Source organism: Medicago sativa, chromosome 7 (assembly GCF_051527215.1).
Source record: "Medicago sativa cultivar Bolivia chromosome 7, Bolivia_mono, whole genome shotgun sequence".
Classification (NCBI taxonomy): Eukaryota; Viridiplantae; Streptophyta; class Magnoliopsida; order Fabales; family Fabaceae; genus Medicago; species Medicago sativa.
This window is the reverse complement of record NC_140755.1, coordinates 83546834-83560670: the sequence shown is the minus strand read 5'-3', so window position 1 is coordinate 83560670 and position 13837 is coordinate 83546834. Positions and strand designations below refer to the sequence as shown.

The 13837-nt window shown below is 28.9% G+C and overlaps 1 protein-coding gene across 1 annotated transcript; it reads left to right on the top strand.

Moving 5' to 3' along the window:
• Nucleotides 1-791, top strand: LOC146909381 (blue copper protein 1a). Its single transcript, XM_085727351.1, has 2 exons — nt 1-166; nt 334-791. Exons 1-2 carry the CDS (start codon nt 1-3, stop codon nt 651-653), a joined length of 486 nt encoding a protein of 161 aa, XP_085583477.1. The 3' UTR covers nt 654-791.
• Nucleotides 792-13837: the final 13046 nt, after the last annotated feature.

Here is a 13837-nt window from a genome sequence, read left to right as displayed (position 1 = left end):
ATGGCTTCTTCTCGTGTAGTTTTGATCATTTCCATTTCCATGGTTTTACTTTCTTCAGTTGCAATTGCAACTGATCACGTTGTTGGTGATGACAAGGGTTGGACTGTTGATTTCGATTACACTCAGTGGGCTCAAGACAAAGTTTTTCGTGTTGGAGACAACCTAGGTATGTAATAAAAGGAAAAAAGAAATATCCATTTGGTTTCAAGTTTATTCAATTCATATTCAATTGTTTAACTAATTAGTGTATCTCATAATTATAATTAACTTTTGTTTAGATGAACATGTATTAATCTAATATGAACTAATTCTGTTTTATCTCCTTCTTTTTAGTTTTCAACTATGACCCTTCAAGGCACAATGTTTTCAAAGTGAATGGCACACTCTTTCAAAGCTGCACTTTTCCACCAAAAAATGAAGCACTTTCTACAGGAAAGGACATCATTCAACTAAAAACTGAAGGAAGAAAGTGGTACGTTTGTGGTATAGCTGATCATTGTTCTGCTCGTCAAATGAAGTTAGTCATCACTGTTCTAGCCGAAGGTGCACCTGCTCCTTCTCCTCCACCTTCTTCTGACGCTCACTCTCTTGTTTCATCTTTGTTTGGAGTCGTCATGGCAACCATGGTTGCCATTGCAGTCATCTTTGCATAAGAGAATTAGGAAGCTTTATATTGTTATCAATACAAGAGTTTATGTTAACCTCTGGGCAAGATACATTGCCATATTTGTTTGAATTTTTTGCATTAATGAATTATATGGTTATTTATGTTAATGTCATTGTAATTTGATCATCAATTTTATATCCTGTTATGTTTTGATTTTTTTATTTTATTTTTAGAGAGTGTTATGTTTTGATTTGTGCTTGAGTTCTTTCAAATCAGATTGTAACTCTAACATTCATTAATAATTTGTTATAAAAAAGTGTTTGCTTGCTTCTTAGTTCAACTTAATCCATATTGTAAAAGACCCAAGAGAAAGCAATATCATTCGTGAAATTGACTCAATTGAGATCCACAATCTTATTGTTCGTAAGAAATTTCTACTTTTCTGATGAAGCAAACTGAAATGGTCGAAGAATAAGAAATTTTCTATTAATCGAATGCACAAGCCTTAACCGAATCATCAATCAATCAATCAATTTTTGGTTAAACTTTTTTTTTTTTTGGTGGTGGCTGGGGTTCGAATCCCGGACCTTGCATATCGAATGCACAAGCCTTAACCGAATCATCAATCAATCAATCAATTTTTGGTTAAACTTTTTTTTTTTTTGGTGGTGGCTGGGGTTCGAATCCCGGACCTTGCATATTATTATGCATTGTCCATACCAACTGAACTAAGCTCACGAGAACATTTTCGGTTAAACTTTATGCTATATTATTCATGTGGCATCTAAATATTTTATTGAAATGTTTAAAAATTATTTTTTTTTCTTTCAAAAAAAATTATATTTTGTTTTTATGTACATGACCACCCACATGTTAATTTATATAATTTTTTATCTTTGCAAAATTAACTTCTTCTTTTGTTATTTATCAAAAATATCTCAACAAAATGCATCAAATTTTAGTCACTTGCAAATTTCAAAATATTTATATCCTAATATTTAAATAGGGTTTAATTGTTTATCATTTTATCTTTTAGCAACATATTTAGATTCAAATTTTAATAACTACAAAATAATTTGATTCAATAAGTTTACTTTTTATATTTTTTTAAAATATTATTTAAATGTATAATTTGTTTATGGACATGTACTATACTATCACATTAACAATTTTTTAAGTAAAAAATCAATGTTTTTTATATTATAAATATCTCTACACAAATTACACGTCTTAATTATCATTATAAATTGTATGTAGAGATACCATTGCTTCTACATATGTATCCATTAATTTAAAGTAATTGAAATATCAAATTATTTATCTGTGTGTACATATTAAGCTATTCACTTTGTGTCAATGGTCGATTTTATTTGTGGATATTATACATATAAATTTTTTGGCATCCCTAATTACTGCTACTATTACTATTATTTTTTCCCTTCATAAGTCTATTATTACTATTATATTCATTTGATCTTTTTATTCATTTATATACTTTGTGCCCTTTTTTAACAACTAATTACTGATATTTATCATTAAAATAATCCTTTATTTTAAGGACAAAACTTTGGTCCATTTTCCTTACATGCTTTTCGTATGGTTCTTCACATAATTAAAATTCATTTTTGTGGTTATAACAAACGTTGAAAAAATTGTGAATTGGAGAAATCATAGGTAGTTGTGAGTATTTTATTTAAAGTACCATATGAAAAGCATTTGAGAAAATGCACCTAAGTTTTATCCTTATTTTAGTTCTGGCAAAAAACTTGGTGCATTTTCTTAGGTGCTTTTCATATGGCTCCTAAATCATGAAAAATATATTTTTAGCTAAGAATCATATGAAAAACACATAAAAAATTCACATGAAATTTGTCCTTATTTCAAACTATTTATTCCTTTCTCAGATTTCTCATTCATTAAATTTCATTTTAATATATATCAATAGCATAGATTTTTTCAAATTTAATAAACAATTCATTCATATTTTAAATATTAAATTGATAGAGAAAATTTTAGATGATTATTTGATTAAGTTATTTATTTTAATCAATTTCATATATTTATAAGGAAATAACTTTATTTGCCTACACGTGCTCATTATTTTCATTCTAAGCATGCATTCTTGATAATCTTTCTTAGATAACTAATATATTTATTTTCTCTAAAAAAAAGTAATATATTTATTTATTTATACTAAGTAGTTTTTTTTAAAATTTGATATCTGGTCGAATGACCGACTAATTCGAGGGGTCCAATCCCACCATCCATTAATGGGACCTCATTTAAATTCATATTTTTTTGTAGATATTAAGAATTTATTCAACAAATTACGGGTTATATCACAACAACAAAATTACGTGATATAATATGAGCAATCTTTTTCTTTTATTACCTTTCTTTTATCCTTAAATTAATATTTTATTTGAATAAAAACTAGTTTCACATCTAAAGTCCAACTGACTTTTTTTGACGTAAACCAAATACCATTTGTACGCAACTGCATGCCTAAGGTTAGATTAGAACCCAACACATTGGTTAATCTAGAAGAGACTTGCGTCATCTCATATAAGCGCTCTTGGTAAGGCCAATTGTCTCTTGAAGAAGAAAAACAAAGAATGAACGCTTAATTATATATTTACTACATTGAAACATCAATGTAAGATTAATCGGAAGCTTAATTGAAAATACCTTTATCGGACTAACATTTAATACCTAATTACACGTCGATGATAAATAGTAATTTTATTTCGTTAAAGTTAAATGTAAGTTTTATTGTGCGGCGGAGTATAGGTCGAAGGATTGTGTAAAGGGTTAATGAAGCTCACAATGTTGTTGTTATGATGATTAAAGGAGATGAAAGCCGGACGTTGTTAGATACAATGCTTTGATGACTGGTTACTGCTTGTGTGTGGAAGTGTGAAAGAGGCTAAACCGTTTGATAAAATGGTTGAGAGAGGTGTTTCTGATCCTGATTTTATTTAAGTTTGTTATGACATAAATATTGAAGAATTGCACATGTGAACATTTTTTCTCTCGCGCCTGACATTTTATTAGGTGAGAGCTATAGCGGTGTTATATGTTATGTCAGCTTCTGGCAGTGTCTCAACCGTCACATGGGTCTTCAATTGCCATTAGATATATACGCCAAATTTAAGAACGCACACACCATTCACAATTCGCATGATCATGTTTTATGCGAGCCGTAAACACATTACCATGCTAACCGTAACCTCTAACCGTAACCTAGTTGTAAGTTCAAACATGGAAATTAATTCATAAATACATTCCTGTATATGTGTGTGCATACCAAATTTGTATATTTGTTTTAACAAGAAGATAAAAACAAAAACATTATAGCCATGTCATACAATTTCTATGGAAAGCGTGAAACTTGTATTATGTGTATTTTACTTATTCACGACGTCCCATAAAAAGAACTGCTACTTGTAACACCCTCCTTTTATTTAATTATTTTTATCAAGTTAGAATTTATTTGTGTGATTTAATTATTTATATGAAGTGTTAGTATTTTATTGTGTAGTATTATTCTATTATTTGGAATATGAGAATTATTAGTGTAAGTAGAATTGGGGGTTAAAATAGAAAGGAGAATAAGTTGTTGGGCCCAAATAGATTTAGAAAGAATAGAAAAGGATATAAATAGGGGAAGCTAGGTTGAGAGAATAGTTTTACAACGTACGCTCAAGTTTAGGAGAAAAGCCAAGAGGAGAAAGAGGAGAACTCAGAGAGAGAGAACCTTAGGAACGAAGAACGCTGCTTTTGATTTCAGAAAAACAATTCTAAGGTAAGGGTGAGACTATCTTTCACTGATATTAAGTTTGTAGATTATTAAATTGCATCTGACATGTTTTAGGATGAGTTTGTGAGGTTATGAGAAATTAGGGTTGTTTGATCATATGGGTAGTGAAGGGTTTTTTTATTTTATTTTATTTGTTTTTCAAGACCTTTTGATGAATTCATGTTAGATTCGTATTTTAATTTACTGCTATTATGTTCTTTTTGGCTGTTTGCGTTCTTCATATTCGTTGTATTATTGATAACTTTGATAAATCTAATTTTGTGCCTAATTGCTATTTTGGTATGTAATTGTGTTTACTTGGCTTTCATGAATTACCCATCGATCCACGTGATATTTGTTATCCAGTTCCATATTGAGTGCCAAACTTTAGTTTCGGTAATATTTTGAAGAATTTGTCATTATATGATTATCATACCAATATTTTTTGAAGGAGTATCATGCTAATCATGTTTTTGGTATTCGGTGTTTTGACCATTGGTACCCATCGGCACATGATTTTGTTATAGTTATATGTGTTATATCTAATCTAATATAGTTGGTTTTGTTTTGCAATAAGATTTTATAATGTTTTGTTTTAAAACTGAATCACGTACGCATGTTTCGAACATGCCGTGCGATTTGGGAAACTTTATTTGTGTGCTTGTGCCTTCAATATTTTATGCACATATATGATGAATTAGTTGTGAACTGTCCATATGCTGTCTATGTTGCTGTTGAATCTTAGTGAAGTTGTATAAGACGGTCTAAGTCGTAAATATTTAAGAAGTTGTCCATTTTAATAGAATTGTATAAGATGTTCACGTTGTTGTCCAAGTTGTAGGAAGATTGTGTCGTTGCATAGTTAGCGATGGGGGCTTAATGCCCGACAGGTTCTTTATGACCTTAGCGATGGGGGCTTAATGCCCGACAGGTTCTTTATGACCTTAGCGATGGGGGCTTAATGCCCGACAGGTCCAAATATGACCTTAGCGAAGGGGGCTTAATGCCCTGGTGGTACCACATGCATGTTGAAGTTGTCTAAGTTGTTGTTGAAGTTGTCTAAGTTGTTGTTGAAGTTGTTGTTGCATTGTAGAGTCGTCATAACTTATATTTGATGATGATTTAATGATGATGCTTGTTTAAGAAGTTGATTATGAACTTAATTATGAAGTTGTTTTCGATAAATGATATGCTTTGATAATGATACTTATGTGAAATACATGATGATACTCATGATTATATCTGGTGTTAGATGTTGATGCTTATGATCATTATATGTGTTGATGTTTGTAATTAATATTTGATGATGTATGGTGATGTTTATGATTAGTAATTGATGTTATATGATGATGTTTATGCCTATAACTAAGATGATATAAGATGAAGTGTATAACTAATGTAGGAGATTAATGAAGCTAGTTAATGGAGTTTAAGATATGTTAATGATGTTTAAGTTGTTGAATGTACTTTATATGATTTATATGTTTAATATTATTGTTTGAGAAATCTCACCCCTTCTGCTGGAAATGTTGCCCTTCGTATGGGTAACTGCAGGTACTTATGGCTTGTAGGTTGGTTGGCTCAAGTGTCTAGGTGCTCTGATACGTAACGGGACGGGACTTGACTTTACTTCTATTCCTTACGTATAGTTATGAATTCTTTTTATGAATAAATGACGAAACAAGAATTTATGAGATTTTCTAATAAGGCCTGCGTGCCAAGACTTTATCATGTTGAACTATTTTCCGCTGCAAAGTTTAAGATTTTATGATGTTGAATTTGAAGGATAATTATTATTGCCTGTTTTAAGATTTTTAAGTAGTATGTGACATTCCGTTTATGAATTAAATACTCTGATTTTAAATGAAATTTTTATGTTGGGAAAACGGGGTGTTACAATTGGTATCAGAGCAGGTCTGTCCAACTAGACCGAGTGGGCGTAGTGTTAGTCGTGTCATGCATAATATTTTTCCCCTTCTTGACCAATTGAATGATGATTACATACAAGTTAATGAGATGTGTATTGCGTTCTTGAGTTACTTAGAATTCTCATAAGACTAGTACGTCTCGTTCCCAGCATGCTTTTATTTCTATTCGAAGTTTGTGTTTGATTGACTAAGTTAATTGTGATTTTTTTTTTAATTTTTTTTTTTGTATTGATTGATCCATGTTTCTACTTTGTTGCTGACTTGTTGCAATATTTGATTACTACGTGATATTCTTGCCTGTTTACTCATGTGAGACTACTCTGATTTTTTTTTTTTTTTTTTTTGACAAAATGTGAGACTACTCTGATTGAATGCAATGAATTAGTCTTGTAAATCCATGTCTTGTATTTTGGTTTTAGTTAGAGTACTAGTAAATCAATATCCTGGTTAACTCGTTAGAATAAAAGAACTGTAAGTAGTGATTTTTTTTTATTCGTTTGGTTTCAAGATTTTGTTTTCTTTCCATTATGCTAGTATTCAAGACTATATATGGAAAATATAGATTCTAGTTCTTTTTCATCTCAAAGATAGAAATACGAGTACGTCAAAAAAAAAAAAAAAAGAGATAGAGCTATCAGGAATTTGATGAATCATTCCATTCCTTTTTTTTCCTCTATTCCATAAGAACCCTTTTGTTTGGAGTGAATTTTTGTTAAAGAAATTAGTTATTTTGGATTGGGATTTTGGGAAAGGTTGAATTTGAAATATTTCTTATGTTAGAAGAATTAAAATGGTTAGTGTTTGAACCTTATATATAAAAAAAAGAACGATGTAGTTGTTTCTTAATGTTATGTAGCCACAATTTCAATTCATGCAACGAGTTGAAATGTTCAACTCTTATAATAAAGTTTTTTTTTAAAAATAAAATAAAATAATTGATAATGTTCCCACTTTTATTTAACCCTGTTCCTTTTAATATTTATCTTTTATAAGTCACTAGTAATGTTAGTCTTGCATTAATTTACTTCAACTATTTATTTAGAAATCGCTATCTAGCAAGTACAATTTCAGTTGTTGCAAGGACTTTGCTTTCTGGTATGGAAATAAATTGTGTTACTTCCATGCTGATTTTGTTTCTTCACATGACATTTTGAATATTATTTCGTACGTAGAATAAAACCTTGATTTTAAACATGTTTCTCTTAATAATTTTTTTTTTCCTTCTTTGATATCTTTTATAGATCTTGTTTGGCCTGCTATATATATAACTTTATTTGATCATTACTTAGAATATTGTTGCGATATTTTACTTTAGATTGTGTGATCTTTTGATTGAGTTACTTATGTGAGAATGGTAACTATATTTTGTGAACATATGATAATTTATTCGTCTGTATGTTGAATGGGAAGTGTATATACCTTATTCGTGTCATTTTTTTTTTGTGAGAATAAAATAGAAAGCTTAAGTTCTCATGTTTTTTTTTTCCTTGTAATATATAGATATATCATAGGACAAGAAACGTGAATCATTCCCTCGCTTGGTCATTTCCTTTGTTTCCCTCCTTCTAGCTGGGTTGGATTTTATTCTGAATCATGATGCAGAATAAATTATGTTTGGTAACCTACTACTTTTGGTGGTATTAGTTCTTTTGGCCTTGGCTCAGTTTAGTTTTGTCGTGAGGTTGGTTGTGTGGCATGGTGCTGCAATTGGGTGCAGGTCCTTACCATTCTATGTCTATTCAGGGCTCGTCTATTAGTGTTGGAGTTACTGGTTCTGGTTTGCTTCGTATTGAGTTTTTAATGTGCTTTTCTTTTGGTAGTCACCTTTGCTTTCTTTGTGGCATTTATTAGTGGTGTTCATTTGTGACAGTTGATAGTTTGTTGTGGTGCTCTATTTTTTTTCTTCTTTCTTTTATCTGTGAGATAGTTGGCTTTGTTGTTGGTATACTAATTTTTCTTTTGTACTACAACTTGTTCATTGGTGTCGATTATTAATCCATTCTTTTTCCTTGAAGAAAATAAAATAAAATCCCCCTTTATGTCTAATATAGATTGAGTATTAAATCTAATTTGATTAGTGTCGTTCTTGAAAAGTGTGTTGTCTCAACTCTTGGATAAGTCAAGTTGAAACTCTATTATAGTACGTTCCTTTTAGTTGACATTTATATTCTTTCTCATAATTTATTCCTTGTGTTATACATTTCGTTAAATCTAGTTTACAGTCACTAGTTATTTAGCTGTCCCAATTCCTCTCCTATGACCCTCTTGATTCTCTCCCCTTTTTGGGTAAAATTTTGATTGCTACTTCATCTCTTTATTCCTTTTAGAATTCAGTTCTTTAAAAAGGAAATAATAGATAATTCCTCTTTCCTTCATCTAAGATATTTCAAATTTCGAGGACGAAATTTATTTAACGAGGGGAGAGTTGTAACACCCTCCTTTTATTTAATTATTTTTATCAAGTTAGAATTTATTTGTGTGATTTAATTATTTATATGAAGTGTTAGTATTTTATTGTGTAGTATTATTCTATTATTTGGAATATGAGAATTATTAGTGTAAGTAGAATTGGGGGTTAAAATAGAAAGGAGAATAAGTTGTTGGGCCCAAATAGATTTAGAAAGAATAGAAAAGGATATAAATAGGGGAAGCTAGGTTGAGAGAATAGTTTTACAACGTACGCTCAAGTTTAGGAGAAAAGCCAAGAGGAGAAAGAGGAGAACTCAGAGAGAGAGAACCTTAGGAACGAAGAACGCTGCTTTTGATTTCAGAAAAACAATTCTAAGGTAAGGGTGAGACTATCTTTCACTGATATTAAGTTTGTAGATCATTAAATTGCATCTGACATGTTTTAGGATGAGTTTGTGAGGTTATGAGAAATTAGGGTTGTTTGATCATATGGGTAGTGAAGGGTTTTTTTATTTTATTTTATTTGTTTTTCAAGACCTTTTGATGAATTCATGTTAGATTCGTATTTTAATTTACTGCTATTATGTTCTTTTTGGCTGTTTGCGTTCTTCATATTCGTTGTATTATTGATAACTTTGATAAATCTAATTTTGTGCCTAATTGCTATTTTGGTATGTAATTGTGTTTACTTGGCTTTCATGAATTACCCATCGATCCACGTGATATTTGTTATCCAGTTCCATATTGAGTGCCAAACTTTAGTTTTGGTAATATTTTGAAGAATTTGTCATTATATGATTATCATACCAATATTTTTTGAAGGAGTATCATGCTAATCATGTTTTTGGTATTCGGTGTTTTGACCATTGGTACCCATCGGCACATGATTTTGTTATAGTTATATGTGTTATATCTAATCTAATATAGTTGGTTTTGTTTTGCAATAAGATTTTATAATGTTTTGTTTTAAAACTGAATCACGTACGCATGTTTCGAACATGTCGTGCGATTTGGGAAACTTTATTTGTGTGCTTGTGCCTTCAATATTTTATGCACATATATGATGAATTAGTTGTGAACTGTCCATATGCTGTCTATGTTGCTGTTGAATCTTAGTGAAGTTGTATAAAGCGGTCTAAGTCGTAAATATTTAAGAAGTTGTCCATTTTAATAGAATTGTATAAGATGTTCACGTTGTTGTCCAAGTTGTAGGAAGATTGTGTCGTTGCATAGTTAGCGATGGGGGCTTAATGCCCGACAGGTTCTTTATGACCTTAGCGATGGGGGCTTAATGCCCGACAGGTTCTTTATGACCTTAGCGATGGGGGCTTAATGCCCGACAGGTCCAAATATGACCTTAGCGAAGGGGGCTTAATGCCCTGGTGGTACCACATGCATGTTGAAGTTGTCTAAGTTGTTGTTGAAGTTGTCTAAGTTGTTGTTGAAGTTGTTGTTGCATTGTAGAGTCGTCATAACTTATATTTGATGATGATTTAATGATGATGCTTGTTTAAGAAGTTGATTATGAACTTAATTATGAAGTTGTTTTCGATAAATGATATGCTTTGATAATGATACTTATGTGAAATACATGATGATACTCATGATTATATCTGGTGTTAGATGTTGATGCTTATGATCATTATATGTGTTGATGTTTGTAATTAATATTTGATGATGTATGGTGATGTTTATGATTAGTAATTGATGTTATATGATGATGTTTATGCCTATAACTAAGATGATATAAGATGAAGTGTATAACTAATGTAGGAGATTAATGAAGCTAGTTAATGGAGTTTAAGATATGTTAATGATGTTTAAGTTGTTGAATGTACTTTATATGATTTATATGTTTAATATTATTGTTTGAGAAATCTCACCCCTTCTGCTGGAAATGTTGCCCTTCGTATGGGTAACTGCAGGTACTTATGGCTTGTAGGTTGGTTGGCTCAAGTGTCTAGGTGCTCTGATACGTAACGGGACGGGACTTGACTTTACTTCTATTCCTTACGTATAGTTATGAATTCTTTTTATGAATAAATGACGAAACAAGAATTTATGAGATTTTCTAATAAGGCCTGCGTGCCAAGACTTTATCATGTTGAACTATTTTCCGCTGCAAAGTTTAAGATTTTATGATGTTGAATTTGAAGGATAATTATTATTGCCTGTTTTAAGATTTTTAAGTAGTATGTGACATTCCGTTTATGAATTAAATACTCTGATTTTAAATGAAATTTTTATGTTGGGAAAACGGGGTGTTACACTACTGAGTTGAGATCACAGGTCATTGCATACATGATGTTTTCAATTAAAAGAACAATGGCAACACCACAATTATGTTAGTGTAGAGCCGGTCCAATATATTAAAAGGTCTAAAGCTAAAAATTTAATGGGACCTTTTAAAATATATTTTTTAACAAAATACTTATAAAAACATTAGGAAAATAAATTTTCGGGAATACAAGATATTAACACATGACCAAGAGTGTTTTAGGCCTTTTCAATACCAATTAAGCTATACAAATGCCAATAATTTATTATTTGCAATATTATATATTACTCCCTCCGTTCCTTTTTAAGTGCTTTTTGAGAATTTTAACACAAAAATAGCAAAGTGCATTTTTGCACATTTTTTCCTATTATACCCTCATTTTAATCCACTAATAATTTCCTATTTTTTTTGGACACACTTTATTTTTTTCAATAAATTTAATATGTAACAAACAATTGTTAGTTAATACTCTCTTTCTCCAACAAATTTCTATTATTTTGTGTGCTTTATCTGTCTCGTAACAAATAATTTTCAATTTTCTAAATATTGCACTTGAATTTTTTAACAATTACTACTCATCTTATTTAAAGAATTTTAACTCTTCATGAAACCATTATCATAGGTAACAAAATTTTGTTTAAATTTGAAGATAACAAGAAACAAATTTTGTTTTAAAACAAAACAAACGAACTTTGTTTAAAAAAACAAACTTTAGTTTTCAAAATATATGACATTAATTAGTTTTATTGAAAAATATAAGAGTAATTGACCAATGGTATAATTGACAAATTGTACCCTTAAAATACCAAAACGACAGTTAAATAGGAACGAAAAATTTACCCTAAAAAGACACTTAAAAAGGAACGGAGGGAGTATAACCAAATTAATTTTTTTAGGTATTTTTTGACCAAAAATTTTGAGGCATGAAGTCGTTGTTTCGATTACTTGACCCTTAGGTCGGCCCTGCGTGAGTGATATATAGGGTCATAAGGGTGTCTGAAAATAGTCTATGACGGGTGTTATGGACAATCTCTTTTCAAGACTCACTTTTTTATTGGATGAAATTCATGTGGGCATCGCATTTTGGAAATGGATCCCCCATAAAGTAGTGAGATCCACATGAATTTCACCAAATAGGAGAATGATTGTTATAGAGAGTGCTAGAAAGAGAGTGTTCCTTGCATTTCTCATATTGTAACAATTTTAGGTAGTTTTTTCTTTATTGTCAATATACAACCGTCACTGTTTTTTTTTGGGTAATAGTCACTTTGGTCCTAAAATTGTAATGAGTAGTCAAAATAGTCCTTCAATGTATCAAAACTTCAAAGGCTTAAATATGGTATTGGTCCCTGCAAAATAGGTCAGTTTTGGTTTTAGTCCCTGCAAATTTTTTTTATAGTTTTTGGTCCCTGCAAAATAGGCCAGTTTTGGTTTTAGTCCCTGCAAAATTTTTGTTTTTGGAAATAGTCCCTGACCCCTGCAAAAATATTAAAAAATTCTGGAAAAATGAAAAATTAATAAAAAAATTGAAAAAAAATATTAAAAAATTCTGGAAAAATGAAAAATTAATAAAAAAATTTAAAAATTCTGGAAAAATGAAAAATTAATAAAAAAATTGAAAAAAATATTAAAAAATTCTGGAAAATTGAAAAATTAATAAAATATTAAAAAAAAAATATTAAAAAATTCTGCAAAAATGGAAAATTAATAAAAAATTTGAAAAAAAATATTAAAAAATTCTGGAAAAATGAAAAATTAATAAAAAAATTAAAAAATCTGGAAAAAATGAAAAATTAATAAAAAAATATTAAAAAATTCTGGAAAATTGAAAAATTAATAAAAATTAAAAAAATAAGGAAAAAAATTTAAAAATTCTGGAAAAATTAATAAAAATAAAAAATGATTAAAAAAATAAAATAATCTAATAAAATGAAAAATAATGATAAATTCTGAAAAAAATAAAAAGATTAAAAAATTCTGAAAAAATAAAATTTCGAAATTTTCTGAAAAAAAATTAAAATTCTGGAAAAATGAAATTTTCGAAATTTTAATTAAAATTTTCGAAATTTTAATAAAAATTATGGAAAATTTCATTAGTATATATGTCGAGCTTAAGTTTTTTCAGTGTATTTATTTCCAAAAAAATTTCCGGGAATTTTGTGTATTTATAAATCGAGAATAAGGGAAAAAATATGTGTATTTATAAACCGAGCTTAGGTTTTTTGTGTATTTTTCGAAATTTCGAAATTTTCATTAGTATTTTTTCCAGGAATTTTTGTGTATTTATAAACCGGGAACTTTTGTGTATTTATAAATCAAGAATAAGGGAATTTGGAATATATACTAATCAAAATTTCGAAAAATACTAATGAAAATTTCAAAAATTTCATTTTTTTAAAAATGATTAATCTTTTTAATTTTTTCGAAAATTTCGAAATTTTTTAGATATTTTCCAGAATTTTTTCAGAATTTTTATTTTTCATTAAAATTTTATTTAAAATTTTTTCAGAATTTAGCATTATTTTTCATTTTATTAGATTATTTTATTTTTTAATCGTTTTTTATTTTTATTAATTTTTCCAGAATTTTTAATTTTTTTAGTATTTTTTTTAATTTTTTTTTCATTTTTATTAATTTTTAAATTTTCCAGAATTTTTTAATTTTTTTTCAATTTTTTATTAATTTTTCAATTTTCCAGAATTTTTCAATTTTTTTATTAATTTTTCATTTTCCAGATTTTTTTATTTTTTAAAATTTTTTTTATTAATTTTTCAATTTTCCAGAATTTTTTAATATTTTTTAATTAATTTTTCATT

What these genes read in the sequence shown, in the direction of transcription:
- LOC146909381 (XM_085727351.1), top strand. Translation starts at nt 1, where the DNA reads ATGGCTTCTTCTCGTGTAGTTTTGATCATTTCCATTTCCATGGTTTTA. An exon ending in TCGTGTTGGAGACAACCTAG is followed by an intron (nt 167 to 333) that starts GTATGTAATAAA and finishes CCTTCTTTTTAG; the next exon opens with TTTTCAACTATGACCCTTCA.